The 20,709-nt window shown below is 41.8% G+C and overlaps 1 protein-coding gene and 1 pseudogene across 4 annotated transcripts in view; one reads left to right on the top strand and one right to left on the bottom strand.

Annotated features, from left to right (window-relative positions):
• The window catches only part of BBS9 (Bardet-Biedl syndrome 9), a 359,454-nt gene that overhangs the window by 13,915 nt on the left and 324,830 nt on the right, over positions 1–20,709 (top strand). For 2 of the 4 annotated variants that reach the window (XM_037041162.1, XM_037041163.1), the window contains exons 3-5: positions 1,801–1,951; positions 5,572–5,636; positions 13,897–14,010. In XM_037041162.1, coding sequence (XP_036897057.1) covers positions 1,801–1,951; positions 5,572–5,636; positions 13,897–14,010 — 330 coding nt within the window. Of the gene's footprint in view, positions 1–1,800; positions 1,952–5,571; positions 5,637–13,896; positions 14,011–20,709 lie in introns of those variants that run through there. The other 2 variants (XM_037041164.1, XM_037041165.1) reach the window with 2 other exon arrangements.
• LOC118983712 (uncharacterized) lies at positions 2,559–2,727 on the bottom strand (annotated as a pseudogene).

The following is a 20,709-nucleotide window of genomic DNA, read 5'->3' as shown; positions in this document are numbered from 1 at the left end:
CAGTCGGGCTGGGAAGCTGAGGCAGGCCTGCCAGTTGACCCCTACTTTGAAGTGATCTGAGAGGGAAGGGGTTCTGTTAGGCATCCTGTTTTAGGTGAAGCTGACTCAATATGTATAAGGATCCCAGGCTCATCTTGAGATCCCTGTTGAAATTAGACACTGTGTTTAAGGTGATTCCCACTCTCCTTCAGTTCTTCTCAATTCAAGACTCAGACCCTCAAGACAGATAACAAGAGTGGGGGTTTCAGGGAGAATCTGCCTGGTCCAGGTGGGAATACGTGCCAACCTGTGGCCCGGAGGGAGAGCTCAATGCAAGGATCAGTAGAAAGCACATAAGGCTGACTGAAAGACAGCTCCTCCGTTGACCGTTGACCGGTTAGCTGCTCAGCATTCAGGCCTCCTTCGGGCAGCTGTCCCTGGTACCACTGCACTTGCACGTGGGCTTCCCTCCTGCAGTGGGGGAAGCCCTGCTGCCTCAGGGGCATTTTCAGGGAGCGTTGGCCCTTCAAGACCAGCGTATCTGGGTGCTACCCCTTTCTCTTGTGATTCAGTCATGGCCACGATCCGGTATCTGCCGCCTCTAGACTAAGTGGTATGTACCATCTGTGTTCACAACCTGTATGTAGTTGAGATGAAGAAGAGAAGGAAAATTTAAAAAAAAATATTAGGATGAAAAAGTAGAAGAAATTGTATGGTAACCTGAAGAAGTCATGTTGGGGGCTCCCTTCTCTTTTGTGACTGGTCACCTGGCAGTGTAATCCGGCTACTAGGTTTTTTTCCAACCTCGCGGCCGTCTGGTTGGTGTTGGCAGGGCCAGGCTCCCTGGGAAGCCTCTAGGACCCTTGTCTCTTGCAGCTTCTGTAGCTCCTGGTCTTCTTTGGCTGGTGGATGTTTCACTCCATGTCCTGCCTGCATTGTCACTCCATTGTCACAGGATCTTGTATGTCCATGTCCTCACTTGGCACTCTCCTCTCTGGCTCAGTTTTCTCTTCTTTAAGGGTACTGATAGAGTGCTATCACACACCTGATTAACTGGGACTTCATCTTAATTTGATCACATCTTCAAAGACCCTGTTTCCAAATAAAGTCACAGGTACTTGGGGTTAGGACCTCAGCCCATCTTTCTTGGGACACCTACTGGAGGTAGAGTCCACTGGTTAACAGTGAGATCTAGGAATCCCTTTTTTATAAAAAAAATGAGGACTTTATTTATTTATTTTGTAGAGAGGGGGAGGAAGGGAGAAGGAGAAAAACAGTGATGGGCTGCCTCTTGCATGCACCCTGACTGGGGGGCGGGCCCATAACCCAGGTGTGTGCCCTGATTGGGAATCAAACCAGTAACTTTTCACTTTGTGGAACCACACCTAACCAACTGAGTTACATGGGTCAGAGTGTCAGAATGCTTTTTAATACAGTGTTTCCAGCAGCTGCAACTGATGTACAGTTGACGTTCTGATTAAATCAGTTTATAGCCTTATATTAGTCCTTTGATAAAATAGCTTGCTTTGACCACGTTAAATTATGACTACTGATAACCAAATTGAGGCTTTGGAAAAAATGTAATTTGTTGATACATTTGACTGTTGGTAAATATAAAGCTACTTTTGAAAAGCTGTATGTTATTAAGTAAGCTCACTTTGCTGACATGTTCTGTTGGCAGATTGGGCTTTGTATACAAAGCAAGACTCAGTTCTTTTAATTCTTAGATTTGTTTTTTAACATTAAAAAGTTTATTTCCAAAGAAATATTGTTGCTGTTTGCTTTTTCCTAATTCTTTTTTTAAAAAAAATCTCTCCACAGATAAAATAATTGTGGGTAGCTTTATGGGGTACCTGCGAATCTTTAACCCCCACCCTATGAAAACAGGAGATGGGGCTCAAGCTGAAGATTTGCTTCTAGAGGTTCACCTACAAGATCCAATACTGCAAGTGGAAGTAGGAAAATTCGTTTCGTAAGTACAGCCCACAAATTTGGGTGTTTTATTTTACTTGGAATATATCAGTCCCTCACTGTGTCACATTTATGGGTTCTTTAAAGAAGAAAAGACTATCCATGAATTTAATATATTTTCTGGATATTGTCACCTAGGTGTTCCTCATTTACTGATTTTTTTTTTTTAATGTGGAAACCTGTACGTTTAAGGTCAAATCACTTAGGACAATTTTTATAGTAATAGACCTAAGATTCCTGATGGATCAGAAACTTAAAGGAAAAGAGATAAGCTTTTGAAAATAACCAAATAACCAAATAGAAAGTATTCATTTAAAACACTGAATGTCCAGCCCTGGCTGGTACAGCTCAGTGGATTGAGCACAGGCCTGTGAACCAGAGGATCTCGGTTCAATTCCCAGTCAGGACACATGCCTGGGTTGCAGGCCAGTTCTCAGCAGAGGACACGTGAGAGGCAACCATACATTGATATTTCTCTCCTGTCCTTCCCTTCCCCTCTAAAGATAAATAAACAAAATCTTTAAAAAAAATTTAAAACACTAAATGTCCAGTTTATATAAGTATCTCTTTAAATAATTAGGCAAAGTAACAGTTATGCTATTTGGCACATAGCTTTGAAGCTTTAAAATGAATTACATATTTGGGGTAGAGAGGTCCTTAGTTTCTCAAAAGTAGCCAGATCAACCCACAAAATTAAGTCTTCCCTTACAAGAGCTTATTTTAAACTGATAAGAACAGATACTACACTTGATCTTAGCCAAAAGTCCGAGAAGCGATATAAGAGCTTATTTTAGAAAATTGTTTATTAGTTCATATTTTGTTTAATATGACTGCTTTTTATTTACTGATGGTAGTGCTGATTTCATCTTATTTTCATACATAAATTTTCTTAAAATAAATCTGTATTTCTTTTAAATTAAGTTTGTTGGGTAATGTTGGTTAATAACATTGTATCAGTTTCAAGTGTACATTTCTATGGTATATCATCTGTGTATTGCAGTGTGTGCTCAGCACCCACAAAGTCCAGTCTCCTTCTGTCACCAAACATGTGACCCCCTTTACTCTCTTTATTCTTCACCCTACCCTTTCCTTCTGGTAACCTTTTATGATTTTGTTTTGTTTGTTCCTATGTTGCTTTCTGTTTTATATCCCACATATGAGAGAAAGCATATGGTTCTTGTCCTTTCCTGTCTGATTTAAAAAAATATTTTATTTATTTATTTTTAGAGAGAGGGGAAGGGAAGGAGAAAGAGTGGGAGAGAAACATCAATGTGTGGTTGCCTCTCATGTGTCCCCTACTGGGGACCTGGCCTGCAACCAAGGCATGTGCCCTGACTGGGAATTGAACTGGCGACCCTTTGCTTCACAGGCCTGTGTTCAACCCACTGAAATACACCAGTCAGGGCCTTTCCTGTCTGATTTTGCTTAGCATGATACCCTAAGGATTCATCCATGTTGTTGCAAATGGCAATATTTCATCCTTAAGCCTGGGCTTCTTAATCATTTATAAAAGTATCCATTGTGGAAAGTTATGTAGACAGTGGTGGTCTTGTCTTCTCTGCCTCTTCCTTTTGACCCCATTTTGCCGTCTTTGGTTGGGGAGTGCCCTGAGCTCTGAATTTTGGCTCACTCCATTTGCTCGTCATAATTAAAAATTATTTATTGATTGATTTTTTTAGAGAGCAAGAGGAAAGGACAGAGGGAGGGAAAGAGAGGGAGAAAGAAACTTTGATTTGTTGTTCCGTCCATCTGTGTGCTCATTGGTTGTTTCCTGAGTGTACCCTGACCAGGGATCAAACATAACCTCGGTGCATCAGGATGCTGCTCCAACTATCTGAGCTGCCTGGCCAGGGCTGCTCATCATAATTTATTGGCCCCAGCTTCCATTTCTTCAGGGCCCTGAGTCCTGCTGGGAAACCTGACTGTTCCCCTTCTTTTCTTGCTGTGTTTCGTTCTGAGGGAAGCTGCTTCATGGACGTACTGCGACAGGGTGAAGGGGGAGATGTTGCGACTGACGTGGTTGGTAAATACCTACTCCGTCTAAGAGCTGGTGGTGATAAGGTGTCCCCGGTGTACTTCTCTCATGTTATACAGAATGGGTCTATACCATAAGGAGATGAAAGGATTCTGCCTCTAAAAAGCATGTTTGCCTTTCTGTTTTTTTTCAAAAAGGGAAGTGCTGTGACAGCTATTCTGCCCAGTAGCCCTGTGTGTGGCCTCCACTGCTGTGTTCACCTGTGGGAAGGGAGGGGGTTAACCGTAGTGAGTGGATACTGTATCAACACTAATGAACTAGTGCTGTCTCTTACTCTGCCTTCCGAGATAAGGAAGCTCTCGGGAGCTCAGACCTTAGGTCACATGGCTGGGGTTCAGACCCAGATCGGCCTGACTCCACGCTTTGCTGTCTCTTCATCATGGGTGGAAAATTGTTTTGAGTGTTCAGGGCATGTACAAAAAATTTTGAAGGCAATATTGATTATTTGATCACTGTGTATATTTACATTTTCTGGTAGTACAGTGAGTGGTATTTATATATTCACTGTGACAGTGTTTTGCAGGTATTATCTAATATAATCCTTATTTTCTAAATGAGAGAGTAGCCTTCGGAAAGATCGAATGATCACACAAATATCAAGGTACGGAGTCAGGACCCTACCCCAGGACTTCAGATTTCAACAACAGGCCCTGTCGTTTAGAACAGAATCTCTGGACTGCAGATCACACACTGGAGGCCTGCTTGCAGATGTGTCTGGCACTGAAAAGACTTGCCAGCATTTAAGAACCGTGAGGAGATCTTGCTCTGCAGTGTATGATATCAGCGTGGCTCAAATAAACTCATTTACATGTATATACATTTGAACCAGGAAATGTCACATAAAATCCATCTCCACAGGCCTGGACCTGAGTAGTAGTGGCCTGCCGTAGCCTGGCCCCAGCCTCAGTGGGTCCCAGCCACTTACACCCTTTACTCATTTATATGTACTCTCTTGACCCTTGAAGACTTTGGGTTTTGGATTTCTAGACCCTGCCTTCCTTGCCCCTCGAAACCACTCAAGAAGGGCAGGGCTGCGAAGTGGTGACAGTGGTCAAATTGAAATACTTTTAGTGCCTTTCATTACGTTCACAACTGGAAGTCATACATGCTGTTTAAAATCATCACTTGTTATTTAATAATGATTAGCATTCTGTGGTGCTTTGCAAGGTGCTTTCACATGATTTCATTTCGTGCGATTGAAACCTCTTATTTTCCAGAAGGGGAAACAGGCTTGGAGAGATTAAGTGAGGTTCTGAAGGTCACAGGTCAATGAGCTGGAGAGGCAGGGCCTGCCGGGGGTCTCTTAATTGTGGGAGAGCGCTCATGAAGGGGCCTCTGGGCGCCTCCTCCGGGGGGTTCCCTGGGCTTCCATCTGAAGCCAGCTCCTGAGCCCAGCTCCTGAGCCTCTGGGCCTGTCAAACTGGCTGTTGGTTACCTTTGCTTTTCAGCTTGAAATGTCATCTAGTGAACTGTTTAGGTTACTCCTGGTAGACTGTGGTGATAATCTCCTGTAAAAATTATTGTGTAATTTTTTGATTATGTCTGAAACTAATATTTAAACTTTTAAAACTTTTCCCATTTTTCAGAGGTACTGAAATGCTTCATTTGGCTGTGCTGCATTCTAGAAAACTTTGTGTCTACTCAGTCTCAGGTAAGAAACATATTTTTCTAAGGTCAAATTTCTATTAAAATTGGCTTTTTAAAAAAAGATTTTATTTATTTATCTTTAGAGGGGGAAGGGAAGGAGAGAGGGAGAGAAATATCAATGTATGGTTGCCTCTCATACATTCCCTGCTGGGAACTGGCCTCCAACTGGCCAGGCATGTGCCCTGATTGGGAACTGAACCGCGATCCTTTGGTTTGCAAGCTCGCGCTCAATCCACTGAACTACACCAGCCAGCCAGGGCTGAAAATTGGCTTTTTATTTATTTATATATTTTTACACTTTTATTTCCTAAATATACTTTATTGACTATGCTATGACAGTTGTCCCAATTTTTCCCTTTTGTGTCCCTTTGCCTGGTACCCCCATTTCTTCTAGCAGTCCACCCCCGCTACTGCCGCCCCATGCCCGTGAGTCATGCATGTAACTTCTTTGGCTGCTCCATTTACTATACTGTTCTTAACATCACCCTGTCCATTTTGTACCTACCAATTTGTAGTTCTTAATCCCTGCACCTTTTCCCAATTCTCCCCTTCCAGCTGATAACCCTCCAAATGATCTCCATATCTATAATTCTGTTCCTGTTCTGGTGGTTTCCTTAGTTTGTTTTTTATGTGTTTATTTAGTTTTGTTTTTTATTTTTATTCTTTAAATGATTTTATTTATTTACTTGTAGATAGAGGGGGAGGGAGGCAGAAAGAGAGGGAGAGAAACCACAATGTGTGAGAGGTACATCGATCAGTTGCCTCTTGAATGCCCCTGGCTGGGGACCACAACCCAGGCATGTGCCCTGACAGGGAATTAATCAAACCAGTGACCTTTTGGTTTGCAGGCCTGCACTCAATGATCCACTGAGCCACACCAGCCAGGGTACTTAGTTTGTTTTTTACACTTGATCTTAGCCAAAAGGCCGAGAAGCGATCTTAGTTTGTTTTTTAGACTCAGTTGTTGATAGTTGTGAATTTGTTGCCACTTGAATGTTCATAGTCTTCATCTTCTTTTTCTTATATAGTTCCTTTTAACATTTCATGCAATAATGGCTTGGTGATGATGAACTCCTTTAACTTGACTGTGTCTGGGAAGTACTTTATCTGCCCTTCCATTCTGAATGATATCTTTACTAGATAGAGTGATCTGGGTTGTAGGTCCTTGCTTTTCATCACTTCTTGCCAGTTCCTTCTAGCCTGCAATGTTTCTTTTGAGAGATCAGCTGACAGTCTTATGGGAACTCCTTTGTAGGTAACTATCTGCTTTTCTCTTGTTGCTTTTAAGATTCTCTCTTTATCTTTAACCTTTGGCATTTTAATTATGATGTGTCTTGGTGTGGTCCTCTTTGGGTCCAACTTGTTTGGGATTTTATGTGCTTCCTGGACTTGTATGTCTATTTCCTTCACCAAATTAGGGAAGTTTGTCCTCCCTCCCTCCCTCCTTCCTTCCTTCCTTCCTTCCTTCCTTCCTTCTGAGAGTAAAGGGTTTTTATTTTTACTGTTCCAAGGGAGGAAAAGTGCTAGGTGTGGGGGGATATACCAGCCAGGGAAGTGTTCTTTCATTACTTTTTCAATGAAGTTTTCAATTTCTTGCTCGTCTTCTTCTTCTGGCACACCTATAATTGAGATGTTAGTATATTTGAAGATGTCCCAGGGGCTCCTTAGTCTACCTCATTTTTTTTGAATTCTTTTTTCTTCTTGCTGTTTTGACTGAATGCTTTTTTTCTTCCTTATGTTCCAAATTGTTGATTTGATTTTTGGCTTCATCCCTTCCACTGTTAGTTCCCTGTAGATTTTTCTTTATTTCACTTAATGCAACCTTCGTTTCTGCTTGGGTCTTTTTTATGTTGTTGAAGTACCCAGTGAGTTCTTTGAGCATTCTGTTAACCATTGTTTTTGAACTCTGTGTCTGGTAGGTTGCTTATCTGCATTTTGTTTAGTTCTTTTTTTGGAGTTTTTCCCCATTGGGGCCATATTTCTTTGTCTCCTCAATTTAGCAGCCTCCCTGTATTTATTTCTGTGTATTAGGTAGGGGTGCTTTCACTCCCTAACTTATTAGTGTGGCATATTATAGAAAAGCTTACCTGTAAATTGTGTGGGGTAGAGCCTTAGGTAATCATCAGGATAGGGCAACCTGTTTCACTGCCTTGTGGCTCTGTGTGGGCAAGGACTCAGTAAGGGGACAATGCCTCTGCCTGGCTTCTGAGATTTTCCTAGGAGGAAGCTGTCTCCTGGCACTGGCCCTGTTGCCAGTCACTTCACTTTCTCCCTCTATGCCACTGTTGTCCTTCTAGCTGTTGCCCTGGTGCTAAATCCCAGAGGGGGTCAGTTTGCATAAGTCCTGAGACCTTTATGGGCCCTTTAGGAGGAGTCCTCTGAGAATCTGGAGTTTCTTCTGCTGTCCCAAACCCCACTGGTTTTACAGCCAGAAGTTATTGGGACCTATCTTTCTGGCACTGGAACCCTGGGCTGGGTGATCAGGCCAGATCCCTGGGCCTGGGATCCCTTGGTCCTGAGATATCCTTCCTGATTTTTCTCTGCCACACATGAATGTGAGACCTCCTGTTCTGCCGCCTGTCCACGCCATTCTGTGTCTCCATGCCTCTCCACTCCTCTCTACCTCTCCGTGTGTCGCCGTGTCTCTGCCCCTCCTACTTGTCTGAATTAATGTGGCTTCTTTAAATCTTCGGTTGTTAGACTTCCATAAAGCTCAATTTTTGATGAATCTGGGTGATATTTGTTTTGTAGTCTACTGGTAATTTTTACTGTTGTTGTGTAAGGAGGCGAAGTGTATTTATCTACACCTCCATCTTGATCAGAAGTCTGGGCTTTTGAATACTGCGAAGGAATAGATATTCTCTAATGCTGACTTGGTAGAGAACACAAGACATTTGGTTGAAGGTTTTCTTATTTTTTAAAGATTTTATTTATTTTTAGAGATAAGAGGAGGGAAGGAGAAAGAGGGAGAGAAACACCGATCAGTTGCCTCTTGCTTGCCCCTAACCAGGGACCTGGCCTGCAACCCAGACATGCCCTGACAGGGAATTGAACCAGTGAATTTTCAGTTCATAGGCTGGCTCTCAACCTACTGAGTCACACCAGTCATGCCAAGTATTTGCTGTCTTGGCTAGAATTTTCCCTTTGTTCATTGGTTAGAGTTTTCCCTTTGTTCATTTGTTCTTTTGGGTGCTTAGGCTGTTACATTTCCTTGTTTCTGCTATTTCTGTGTATACTTAAAATTCTTGTAGAGGGTTGCTTGTAATCCCCTTTCTCTCAAGGATTATGTCTAGGATTGCTCTGACTAATAGGGGCCAATTCTGGGTATTTAGGACACTTCAGTCTTAAGGAATATTCAGTAGCAGTAACAAATTCATCAGAGGCCGAGTCATAGTGGTTTAAAGTACATTTTCTTTGGTGAACCTAAGTGCCGCTTCTTTATAGTTCTGCCTCTTGGCCTCTGGTTTTCTTCACTCAACCCCACCTCAGGGCAGTTCTCTGGTGCTTAATCAGGTTTCATTCTCAACACTGCTCTCTGGGTGCAAGAATGGTAGTTAAATGTGGAATGGTTTCAGCATATTGGCCTTTATTAAGTACAAAAGGTAACTTAAAAAGCTTTATTTCTGTTATTAGATAAATTTTAGTTCAAGTTGAGAGAGTTATTTTTATGGATATCAATATTGGGAAGTTTTTTTATTCATACTATAATAAACCCAAAGTCTGTGGGCCTATTCTTTATCCAAATAATACGCATCTTTGGGGTTTGCTGTAAATGTAACCTTTTAGGATTTGGATTTCTTTGTATTTTGCTTTCATTTCAAATACCGATTTGTTTTTCCCATCTCTGAGCTGGATGTTGTTAGGCAGTCTCTTTCCGGGGCGAAGGTCTGTTGGGTCCCTAAGGCCGGCTTAGTAACTGGCACGTGGTACACGGTAGGCATACTGGTTGAATGAATGAGTGAACTAACTTCCAGGTAGTGCTGAGGCAATTGTTCGTGGCTCATTATTATTCTCTTCGTATTACTCTCTCCCTTCCTTTTCCTTCTCTGTTACCACTATTATTTCCTTTTCCACTGTTTTTGCATCAGAGGCCTGGATAGCACCTCTCACAGTCACCGTGAAACATTCTCACTGGTTTCAGGATGAAAGGTGTTGCTCCTCCTGGTGGAGGGCCAGTACTGAGTGTCGCAGAGTCAGTGGGAAGGTATGGTGTAGACTGCCTCACTGCGTGCATCCCGTTCTTTTGTTTCCCACTGTAAACCCGTTGACTGCTAGTGTTCTCATTAACTGTGTTACATGGACCACAGAAGAGGATGTCCTGCCACGGTCACCCCTGAATATTTGTTAGAGAACTGATTCCTTCTGGGAGCCCCGTGGCAGCTCCGAGAGGGCAGGAGAGGGAAGCATGCTGAGAACTAGAAGTTAGATTAGACTCTTGGCTTTCCCTTTGGTGGCCAAGGCAGCCACCTTTAGTGGGTGAGTGTCTGAAGACAGGAGCCTTTACAGCTGCACTCAGGTATAGGGCACAGCCAGGGGTAAATGTGTACATTTATTAAAGAAGCCCATGGAAAGAAACTGGTATGTTTGCTCAGCACTTGTCAGTGGGACATGGATGTCCTTCAAATCAGTGTTGAAAATGAGAGTTTCTCGTTACGAGAATGGTGACTTTTATTGCTCTTTTGTGCGTTGCATTTGTTCACACGCTGTGTGTTCTGTGGGGATGAAGAGGCATCAAGACTGCCTTTCTTCCCTTCTCTGTCTCTCATTTCGGCAGCCTCTTAGAATATTTGTAGTCTGACTGTATATTTTTCCTGGCTTGGCTTAAATTCACAAGCAGGGAAGTTCATGTTTTTGTTCTTTTTCTTTTTTTAAAGATTTTATTTGGGGGGGCAGGGCAGGGAATATAAAACAGAAAACTGTACTTGAATAAGAGTTAAATTTAAAATAAATAAATAAAAATAAAAAAAGATTTTATTTATTTATCTTTAGAGGGGAAAGGAAGGAGAGAAGGAGAGAACTATCAATGTATGGTTGCTTCTCGTGAGTCCCCTGCTGGGAACTGGCCTGCATCCCAGGCATGTGCCCTGACTGGGAATCGAACCTCGATCGTCTGGTTTGCAGGCCCGCGCTCAGTCCACTGAGCTACACCAGCCAGGGCTCATGGTTTTGTTCTTGAAAAATATTTCTTGAAGTTTCTGACTGAACTTTTACCTAGCTTTTACTGTAACGGGGGATGCATAAACATTTAAACTGTAACGGGGGATGCATAAGCATTCTCTAGTGTAAGCGAAACCACTGGTGTCAGCAGATGCAAGTGTCGCTGAACTTGACATCCTTCCCCCCAATTACTTTCTGTCTTTTATACCCTGTGTGTGGCTAGAAAAGATTTGAAGCAAACTAGACGAGGCCTTCTGGACACACCAGACACCCCTTACTGGTCAGAGGCTACTGTGCCGACTTCGTTTTGGTGGGTGAGTGTCCTCAGCAGTGCGCTTACCCCCGCTGGCCTGGAGGTAGCTCACCGTATCAGACTCAGGGGGAGAGAACATCATGTGTCATCTGAGGCTCCTTTGGGGTGGGCTTCAGCTTCTGAGTAAGTGGTTGCAGATGCGTGAGCTTAAGCCATACTGATTATGTCCTCTTAAATATTCTTTCCCAAAACTTGTGTACTTCTCAACAAGCATTTACTGAGTACTTGACATATTTATGGAATTTTAATGTTTGCCACAAGAGGGCAAAAACATGTGGTTCCTTACTTTTGACAGACTTATATAATCTAATTTGGTTATTTCACACAATGAACCTTTTAACTTACTCTGTAAAGGTTTTTATTTTATTTAACATCATTAGGTTTTTCAACAGTTATTTGAAATGTCTCCAAACTGTTGTCAGGGTGACCTTTGATTTCTCATAGGATTTTTAAAGATTTAAATCAGATTCTGTTTATAAAAGGTCAAACAGCACAAATGTTCTAATATCTGTTTCCTTTCTAACTGATGAAACTTTACAATAACTTTAGCTGTATGTAGACTGTAATTATAGGTATATATTTACTATATTCAGTCTGTATCTCCAAGGGCAGAACCTGTGTAAGTAATTTCAATCTTTTGTCATTGGTGCTTCTCTAGGGAAAAAATGGCCAGAGGTTTTAGATTTTCACATGCCACTTTTATTATGAAATGGTAGCTCTGGCCACAGTGCGTCCTGTTCTCTATGGTCACACAGCTAAGTTTTCAAGTGCTGTCACCTGAAATGTGGAAGTTTTCCAGTGTGAGCAGCACGCTGTCAGGATGCAGGCCCCATATCACGGCAGGTTCGCTTTGTGTGGTGTCCCCTGCTCAGCCCTGCACCCGCTGACCCTTCGGCTGGTGGGCATGCGTGAGCTCTTTCTTTACTCAGACGGTGTGATCTGCTTTTGGGTGAAGAATGAAATTTGTAATTTCTGTAGGGACAAACCAAATGTTTCTTGGAACTTCTTTTTCTTAGGTTAATGCCGGGAGTTACTTGGTTGGTGGCTCCCCATACCCCCTACCCCATGGGGCTCTTGTGGTGGTTATTTCCCCTCAGTCTTTACCTTACTGGTTTCACTGCCCGTTGCACTCCAGAAAGCTTTCATCTCCTATCAGGGTTAGCTGGAAAATTTGAGTCTTTCTATTTTATTGGCATGCAGAGCCTATTATTATCATTTTCAGGGGTGCAGATCTGAGTAGAAGTGATTCCTCCCCAAGAAGTCCTCCTCTGGTAGTTTTTCTTTTCCAACCCTCCTCCACCTTCCAAATGAGTAAGAAAAGCCAGGGTGGGAAAGGAGGAGGTGGAAGTGACATTCTTCATACCTTTCTCCTTCGGGGAAACTGTCATTGGCTCCCCGAGGTACCGGGGGGTGGTTCAGTGAGGGACAGCCAGGTACCAGGATGTATAGTTCTGGATCTAAAAGCCTAGTTTGAGTACTGTGTCCTTTACCAGCTGTGTGATTTGGGGAGAAATTTATTAATTTTTTTAAATCCTCACCTGAGGACATGCTTACTGTTTTTAGAGAAAGAGAAAGAGACGGGGAGAGAGGGATAGAAACATCAGTGTGAAAGAGAAACATTGATCAGTTTGCCTCTCTTTTGCACCTTGTGCCCTGACTGGGGATTGAACCTGCAACCTTTCAGGTTAAGGGATGATGCTCCAACCAACTGAACCACACTAGCCAGGACTTAAATTTTTTTGAATGTATGATGCCTCAGTTCTAAAATGGAAATAGAAATATTTGTATTCTTACAACCTCAGGGAATGTTGGTCAGTCCTTCTGGACAAAAAGCAAATGCTCCTGTGAGTGCATGTGTCTGTCTGTATGTGTGTGCACACGCCATCTATATTTAGGTTGTTTTAATGATCTAATGGTGTATAGTTTGGGGACTGTTTTATTGGCTTTATGATATAGTGTTTTCTTTAACTTTTACATTTTCAAATGAGTGAGAAAGATATGTGTTCGTGGAAAAAGCTGTGTTCTTAATCTGTTTTCTTTTGAACACCTCTTTTAACCCTGATCATTCCCAGCTGATCACTGGGCTATAGCTTCAACTGTAAGTACTCTAGAAAGGCCAGCAAACAGAGAGTACAATACGGGCAAATAGTCTTTTCTTATTTGGAAAGAACTAGGAAGTGTTTATAGCACATATGATTTGTTAAAGGCAGAGAAAGCATTCTTCCTTGTTTTTAAGGAGATTCTTCTTGTCAGACTTAAAATAAAACATCATTGTCTTATTTACTTGCTGAAGGAAGCTTTAGAAAACTCTCTCCATTAAATTAGAATATCATGCATTAGGGCTTGAGTATTTTGCAAGTTGGGACAGAAAATTGAATTACTTGCAAGTGTGGGGAATTTTTTCCCTAGACACTGTTAGTTGTATCTTTGCTCTATTGTTGCTTGTAAGTGCCAGGAATGTAATCTCGTTTATTTCAGAACTGAAATTGGAAGGTTTTGTTGTTATTTAAATAATTGCACTTTACTCAGACAGTATGAAAATAGACAATAAAGTGTTACCCAGGGTGTATTTCATCGGTGGTGTAATCCAGCTGGGACGAAATCGTTTTAACTGTGCTGGCGTTCTTTGTCCTCGGTGTGGTGATTGTTCATAATACACAATGTTTCAGTGTTTGGTCATTTACAATTTTTTGAAATCCAATGACTTGGAATTGGTGTGGAGGGTGGAGAAGAAATTAATATTTTTTAGTGTACACAAATACAAAGCAATACAAGGATTTGTTTTTCTCCTTAGGAACCTTGGGTAATGTGGAGCATGGGAACCAATATCAAATCAAATTGATGTATGAACATAATCTTCAGAGAACGGCCTGCAATATGACTTATGGGTCATTTGGTGGTGTAAAAGGTAATTTGCATTTATTTGTGAATGTGTTATTGCAAGTACCAGATTTAGAATACAGCAGGTCCTCAGATAACATCATTTCATTCAATGTGGTTTAGTTGTAATGTTGATGGAATGTCGTAGAAATTTAACTTTTGTTTCTGTTAGCCTCTGGTGAAATTGGTCCCATTATATGTTGTTTCGCTTACAGTTGAAGAAACTATTTGTGATGTTGAGTGAGACTGTATTTGGCCATATAGAAATGGATGACTATGTGGTATAAATCTCAGAAAGAGTTAAACATGTTTTACCAAAAGCTTTATATTCAAATACCCAAGGAAAGTGCTAAGGAAAAACTTTAAACCTGAATGTATTTGATTTTCTTATAACCAGCATTTTTATATGGTCTATGGAGCCATTTCTAAAACTGACCTTTCTTCGGAGTTTGTCTTTTATTCGCGGGCTGGTGGAAATGGAGCTTTCTCGTGGTGGAGCTGTGTGCCTGCCCCCTGCTGGAAAAAGAAGTTGATCTCACTGAAGGGGGACCCTGCCCCGCCTGCTCCCGTGAGGGCCAGGCTGCCCAACCTCTCCAGGGCCATCTGCACAAGGGCTCCTGGCCTGGGGGCCGGGAAAGGCTGCACTGCAGGCCTGATCCTGCTCCTCAAGCCATGTGCCCCCAGAGGATGGGTGTCTTTTCTGAATGTCACAAAGCCATCACCTTTACCAACATCAGCTCAGTGCAGCTGGGTTCCTCTCACCCTGGGGGTAAATGTTTCTAGGTAGCACAGGGGCTACCTGCAGTGCCTGTGCCCTAGTCCCAGAGCCTCAGAGTGCCTGCAGTTTGGTGCTTGCTTCTGGGCACCGGCGCTGTGGGTGCTGGAGGGTTTCTGTGTAGAAGCTAATGCCTTTCACTCCTCCGTGACAGCGTCGTCGAGCTGTTGGTGCACACTGGAGGACCAGCAGCCCACGGGTGACGCGTACTTGTGTGATTTTTGTGTGCCCCCACAGAACGTGCAATTAAGGATTTTGTAACACATTCACCTTTTTCTGGCTGCTGTTTGTATGAGTTGATTGGCCATTGTATTAAAAAGTAGCCTACCTATTTTAGATTTTTCTTTAGCGACAGGAAAGAACAACTTTATTTTGGAAGTATCTTTCATTCCTTTGAATTCAGGTTTTTTAGAAGATTTTGTTTATTTAGTTTTAGAGAGAGGGGAAGGGAAGGAGAAAGAAAGGGAGAGAAGCATCAGTGTGTGGTTGTCTCTCACACGACTCCCACTGGGGGCCTGGCCTTTGAGTCCCAGGCAAGTGCCTGGACTGGGAATGGAGCCGGTGACCCTTTGGTTGGCAGGCCTGCACTCCATCCACTGATCCACACCAGGCAGGGCCTGTGAATTCAGTTTTGTCATGCCTAGAGGTAAGTGTAAGGAATGGGTGAACTTGAGCACACCAGTTAGCAGTTGGGGGTCTTTCAAATGTGCAAAGAACCATTTGAATAATTAACATGAAACAATACAAAACACTGGGCTGAAATGCATAATTTCTTAACTTGAGTAACAGGAATTATTTCAGAAATATGGGTGATGTCTAGGGTTAGGTGAATAGAGGACAGAAGGAGCTAAAATTTGATGAGAGGCTAACTTCTGTCAGTGAAATGTCCACTCCCAGCCTCAGCTGTTGAAACTAATTTTCACTGTTCTTTTAAAAGATTTTATTTATTTATCTTTAGAAGGGAAGGGAAGGAGAGAAATATCAATGTATGGTTGCTTCTCCTGAGTCCCCTGCTGGAAACTAGCCCGCAACCAGGCATGTGCCCTGACTGGGAATCGAACCATGATCGTGTGGTTTGCAGGCCCATGCTCAATCCACTGAGCTCTACTAGCCAGGGCTAATTTTCACTGTTCTTTAAAAAAATGTCTGACATGATTGGGAGACCTAGGCCTCTCTCAGTTAATTGACATTTTCAATTCTTTTTTTGCCTATGAAATCCCCAAAAGCCAAATTGCTAAATTCTGTATATCTAAAGTCCAAAAACCAAGACACAAGAAAGAAGTGCTTTGGCTAAATGGGAATAGGATTTTTTTTGGTAGCATCATGACAGTTCTTTAAATCACATATTAAATGTCATCTTTTATAGATTGTACTGTCCTTTAAACTTTATTGCCAGGTAATAAAATAACAAGTTTTAAATTAATCAAAGAAAAATAAATTCTTTGATTTTGTGTCTCATTTTTGCTCAATTTAATAATGGACTTCCAAAGCAATAGAATCACTGTTTTGAAAAGAACAGATAACTTTGTATTATATGATGCCTTCTCTTAGTGCTTACATTATGCTTTACACTTAAAAAGTACCTTCAGAAGAAACAGGAGGATATTCTGACATGTTTTACTTTCCTGTGGTTGAGCAGAGTATTACAGATGAAACAGAGAAACAGCTGAGTAGCAGAAGGGATTTTTTTCATTTCATGAGTTTGAAACACTTATCATTGAGATATCTACAAGAAAACATGAAAAATTGTGGGGTGGTAAATTAGTACAAATAGCCATATTGGGGAGGTTCCTGGGGGTATGGGAAGTTATTGCTACTGGTTTTCTTCTGGGGGTGATGAAAATGTTCCAAAATTAGATTATGGTGACGGTTGCATACTTCTGTCAATATGCTAAAGACTATTAAGTTACATTCTTAAAAGGGTGGTATGTAAATGACATCTCAATCAAACTTAAAAAAATTAGCCATGGGATAAACCTAATGCTAGAGAGGTTGTGGTGTCTCTGTCCTACATTGCTCGTGGCCATGTAAAATGATACGACACTCTTATAAGGTTGTTAAGAGCCATGAAAATGTTCTTGGGTGCTGAAATGTGACGCATAGGAATGCATGTGAGGAAATGATCCAAAATGCGAAACAGTCATATCTAGTTGCCCTATGTTCATTTATTTCTTCACCCTTTCTACCCTCCCTTCTTTCCTTTTGTATCTACATATGTGCATTTATTTGTAATGTAGAAAATGAGAAGTGATTAAATTGTGTAATAAAGGAGAATAACTAAGATTTGATGCATGGATTCAGTGGGTTATTATGAAGCTATGAAGATTAGTTTTGTTTGCTTGAATGAATATCTTTAAACATGATCTTTGTCCGCCTTTCTGATGATTTTGTTAGGATAAAGTGTAGGAATAGAGTTATTTAGTCAAAAGGTCATAAAATATTTTTTCTCAATTTGGAAGCTGAACTACTATATAAACAAATTGTAAAAAGTACAGAATTTAGAAAGCAGAAAATAAAAGTCACTCCAAGATATACATATGCCAAAAGAAAGTCCATTTTCTAAGCCCATCTCTAGTGTATTCTTTTTCTTTATTTTTTAAAAAAGATTTTATTTATTTATTTTTTGAGAGGGGAAAGAGGGGAGAAAGGGAGGGAGAGAGACATCATTGTGCAAGAGATATATTGATTGGTTGCTTCTCACAGGTCCTTAACTGGGGACCCAGCCCACAACCCAGGCCTGTGCCCTGGTTGGGAATCGAAATGGTGACCTTTTGGTTTACAGTCTGGTGCTCAATCCACTGAGCCACACTAGCCAGGGCTCTAGTGTTTTTTGAATGTGTATTTTCCTAGGTGTGGGCAGATCATCTCTTGCAGGCGTGTCCAACATTTTGGCGTCTTTGCGCCACACTGGAAGAAGAGTTGTCTTGGGCCTCACATTAAATACATTGTGACCCATCATCACAAAACAATCTCATCACATTTTAGGTAAATTTACTGCTCTGTTGGGCCGTACTCATACCCATCTGGGTTGGACGTGGCCCTCAGGCTGCAGGTTGGACATTCCTGTGTGAAAACTCCCCTACACTTGATCTGAATTTTAAAGAGGACGCTAAAAAAAATCCTCACCTTTTACCTTTCTCGGTATTTATGATGGCTTCTTGTGGAGTTATTAGGTTGGGGAACTATGTTAGCAGTCCTCAAGAAAGGAATTAGGTAAAAAGGAAACCTGGCCATATTTTAAACAAATGGAAGGCAGTGGAGGTTCTGGTGTGTGCATCAGAATGAACCACCACTAGATGGCAGTCCTCTACAGCCTTGGGTACTGCTTTTGAGTCAAGTATGGTTAGGAATCAAAAATGGAGGAATTTTGATCCCAGCTAATACTTCGCCTTTTACTGAAAATAAATGCACCTTATCCAACTTGCAAAAACGTAATGGAGTGGCTTTTAAAAATTAATTATAGTAGGTAATGTCTGAATATAATGTAAAAATGCATTTAGGTGTGCTTTTTAAATTTTATTTTATTATTATCATTATATTCTTTTCATAAGAGAAAGTTTATTTAGACAGTCACAGAGGCAGAAGTGAGCCAGCTGGGCTGCATAGGCTCAGAAACAAGTTACAGGGGCAGAAGAAGGCCCTTGGAGTTTAGGAGAGAGAAAGGTAAAGGTAACACGCCTGGCGGGGGAGACTGGGGCAGGATTTACTTCAGATCAGAATGGGCTCTTGGTAAGCAGCTTCAGCCCTCACCTGCATGGCTCAGTTGGTTGAGCTTCGTCCCAGCAAAGGAAAGGTTGCCGGTTCTATTTCAATTCCAGTGCGTCCAGGCTCATGCCTGGGTTGTGGGGCAGGTCCTTGTTCGGCTCGCATGCGAGAGGCAACCAACCCATGTTTCTCACGTTGGTGTTTTTCTCCCTCTCTTCTTCCCTTCCCCTCTTCCTAAAACTAAATAAATGAACTCTATGAAGATGCAGGTTCTGATTCTGTAAGTCTGGAACTGTACCCGAGAGCCTGAATTTCTGACCATCTCCCAGGTGATGCCAAGTTGCAGGTCCTGGGCTGCTGCCATCCCGCCCTGCACCGACCAAGTGCTTGCCATGTGCTCCCAGTGCTCCCAGTGCTCCCAGTGCTCCCAGTGCTCTGCGGGCTGAGAAGCGTACTCAGATGTGCTTCCTGAGGGGCAACGGAGGGGTTCTAATCCAGACTCTGCCTCCAGAAGCTCATGCTGTTGATCATGCTGAGCTGCTTCCCTTTCTGGGCTGTGAGTAAATGTACCCTCTTCCTAATTCAGAAACAAAACCGTCCCATTACCAAGGAGTGTGCTTTGGTCTGGTCACAGTTAGTGCCTGACTTTGATTCTTCGTAGATTATGGAGCACATGTCGAATCAGCTTAATAGGAAAAGTACCCTTTTCCAGCACTGACAACTTATAGGTGGGGGGATAATATAGGACTTGGAACTAGTAAAAAAGTTAAGTACTGTTTTTTAAAACTTTTTTTTGCTTGTCAAATCTTTTGAAAGCACCTTTTATACATTTGCAATAACTCAAAGGTGCATGCATTTGATGCAGTAAGGTTTGGTTTTACCTTCAGCCATGTGCAATGTTTATTAATGAGGAAGAAGTGATAAAGGAATAGGAACTCTAGTTTTATGAACTAGTTGGAGAATATTTGCCTCATATCTTCCATTATTCAGGCTACTACATACCATTCCAGAATTTAAATTACAACATTTTCCATATTATACATTTTAGAGGGAAATAACGAAAATGTCATTATTAATGGCTGTATTGGGCTTTTTTTTTTATTACAGAGGGGGTGGAGGGCAATGTCTTGAAGTTAAAAAGTGTTTGTAGTTTGTTTGATTTGAATCTAAGCCACTTTTATTTTAAAGGGACTTGTGGCTGTGAGTATCTATAAAAACGTTAGTTTATCTTTGCTTCTCATGCTATTGACAGATTAGTGCTTGTAAAATTTAATGGATGGCATAGCACGGGCAATCAAATTATGGTTTGGAAACATACGAAACAATTTTGAAAGGTGGATTTGAATTGATTTTAAACTATGTTAGCAAACTTGATGGAATTTATTTGGTTTGGTAAGTTGAACTACTTGTTTTTGAAAAAAGGAACATATGAGTTCTGCCAGATTTTTCTCTGATTTTGTTTTGTTGTGTCACTACAGTTCCGATGGTTGTGGACATGGCATTTTACCTGGTTAACAAGCTTTCTGTGTTAGAACAGTTCAGAATCTGCAAAAGGAGGTATTGACTGGCAGAGAGCCAGTGGCAAAGGGAAGAGGGAATGTTATTGTTTAAGAATAACAACTGCACATGCTTAGCTACTGTGATGTGTCTTGCTACCGTCAAGATAGTTGAGCGAGAATTTCCTTTGCTCATTGTTTGACTTTGAGACCCTATAGTTAGTTACATCCTCAGTTACCCAAAATTTGCCCTGTAGGACTGTGACAGGTTGATGAACCTTATCATGTATAGGAATCTTCCTGTGTGACAGGGATGCTGAAATGAAATTGCTGATTTTTTGGAGATGTGTGGGAATTTTCAGGGACTGAAGCAAGTTTGGCATGCATCACTTCCTTCTCTGTCTGTCTGTCTGTCTGTCTGTTCTTCCATCCATCCATCCAGTGTGCATGCCCTTAGAGCCTTCTGAGTGCTCAGGTACTGTACTAGTTTCTTGGAGTGAACAGATGAATGAAAGGTACTTTATGTTCTCGAGAAGCTTACAACCTGGTTGGCGGGGGCGGGGGGGTCAATACAGACTAAGAACTAACTAAACCAGAATAGAGATGGATATTACAACTCCAACTTATGCTGGAGCCCTGGGGGTAGAGTAGCTCTTTCAGGCTAAATGTGTGTGTGTGTGTCTGTGTGTGTGTGTCTGTGTGTCTGAGGGGAGGGGAGTACATGAGGGTGGGCAAGTGTGCCATTCCCTTT

This window comes from Sturnira hondurensis, unplaced genomic scaffold (genome assembly GCF_014824575.4).
Source record: "Sturnira hondurensis isolate 20B ecotype Veracruz unplaced genomic scaffold, ASM1482457v3 Scaffold0002840, whole genome shotgun sequence".
NCBI classification, from domain to species: Eukaryota; Metazoa; Chordata; class Mammalia; order Chiroptera; family Phyllostomidae; genus Sturnira; species Sturnira hondurensis.
Note: the sequence above shows the minus strand (reverse complement) of the source record. Positions and strands in the feature narration are given on the sequence as shown.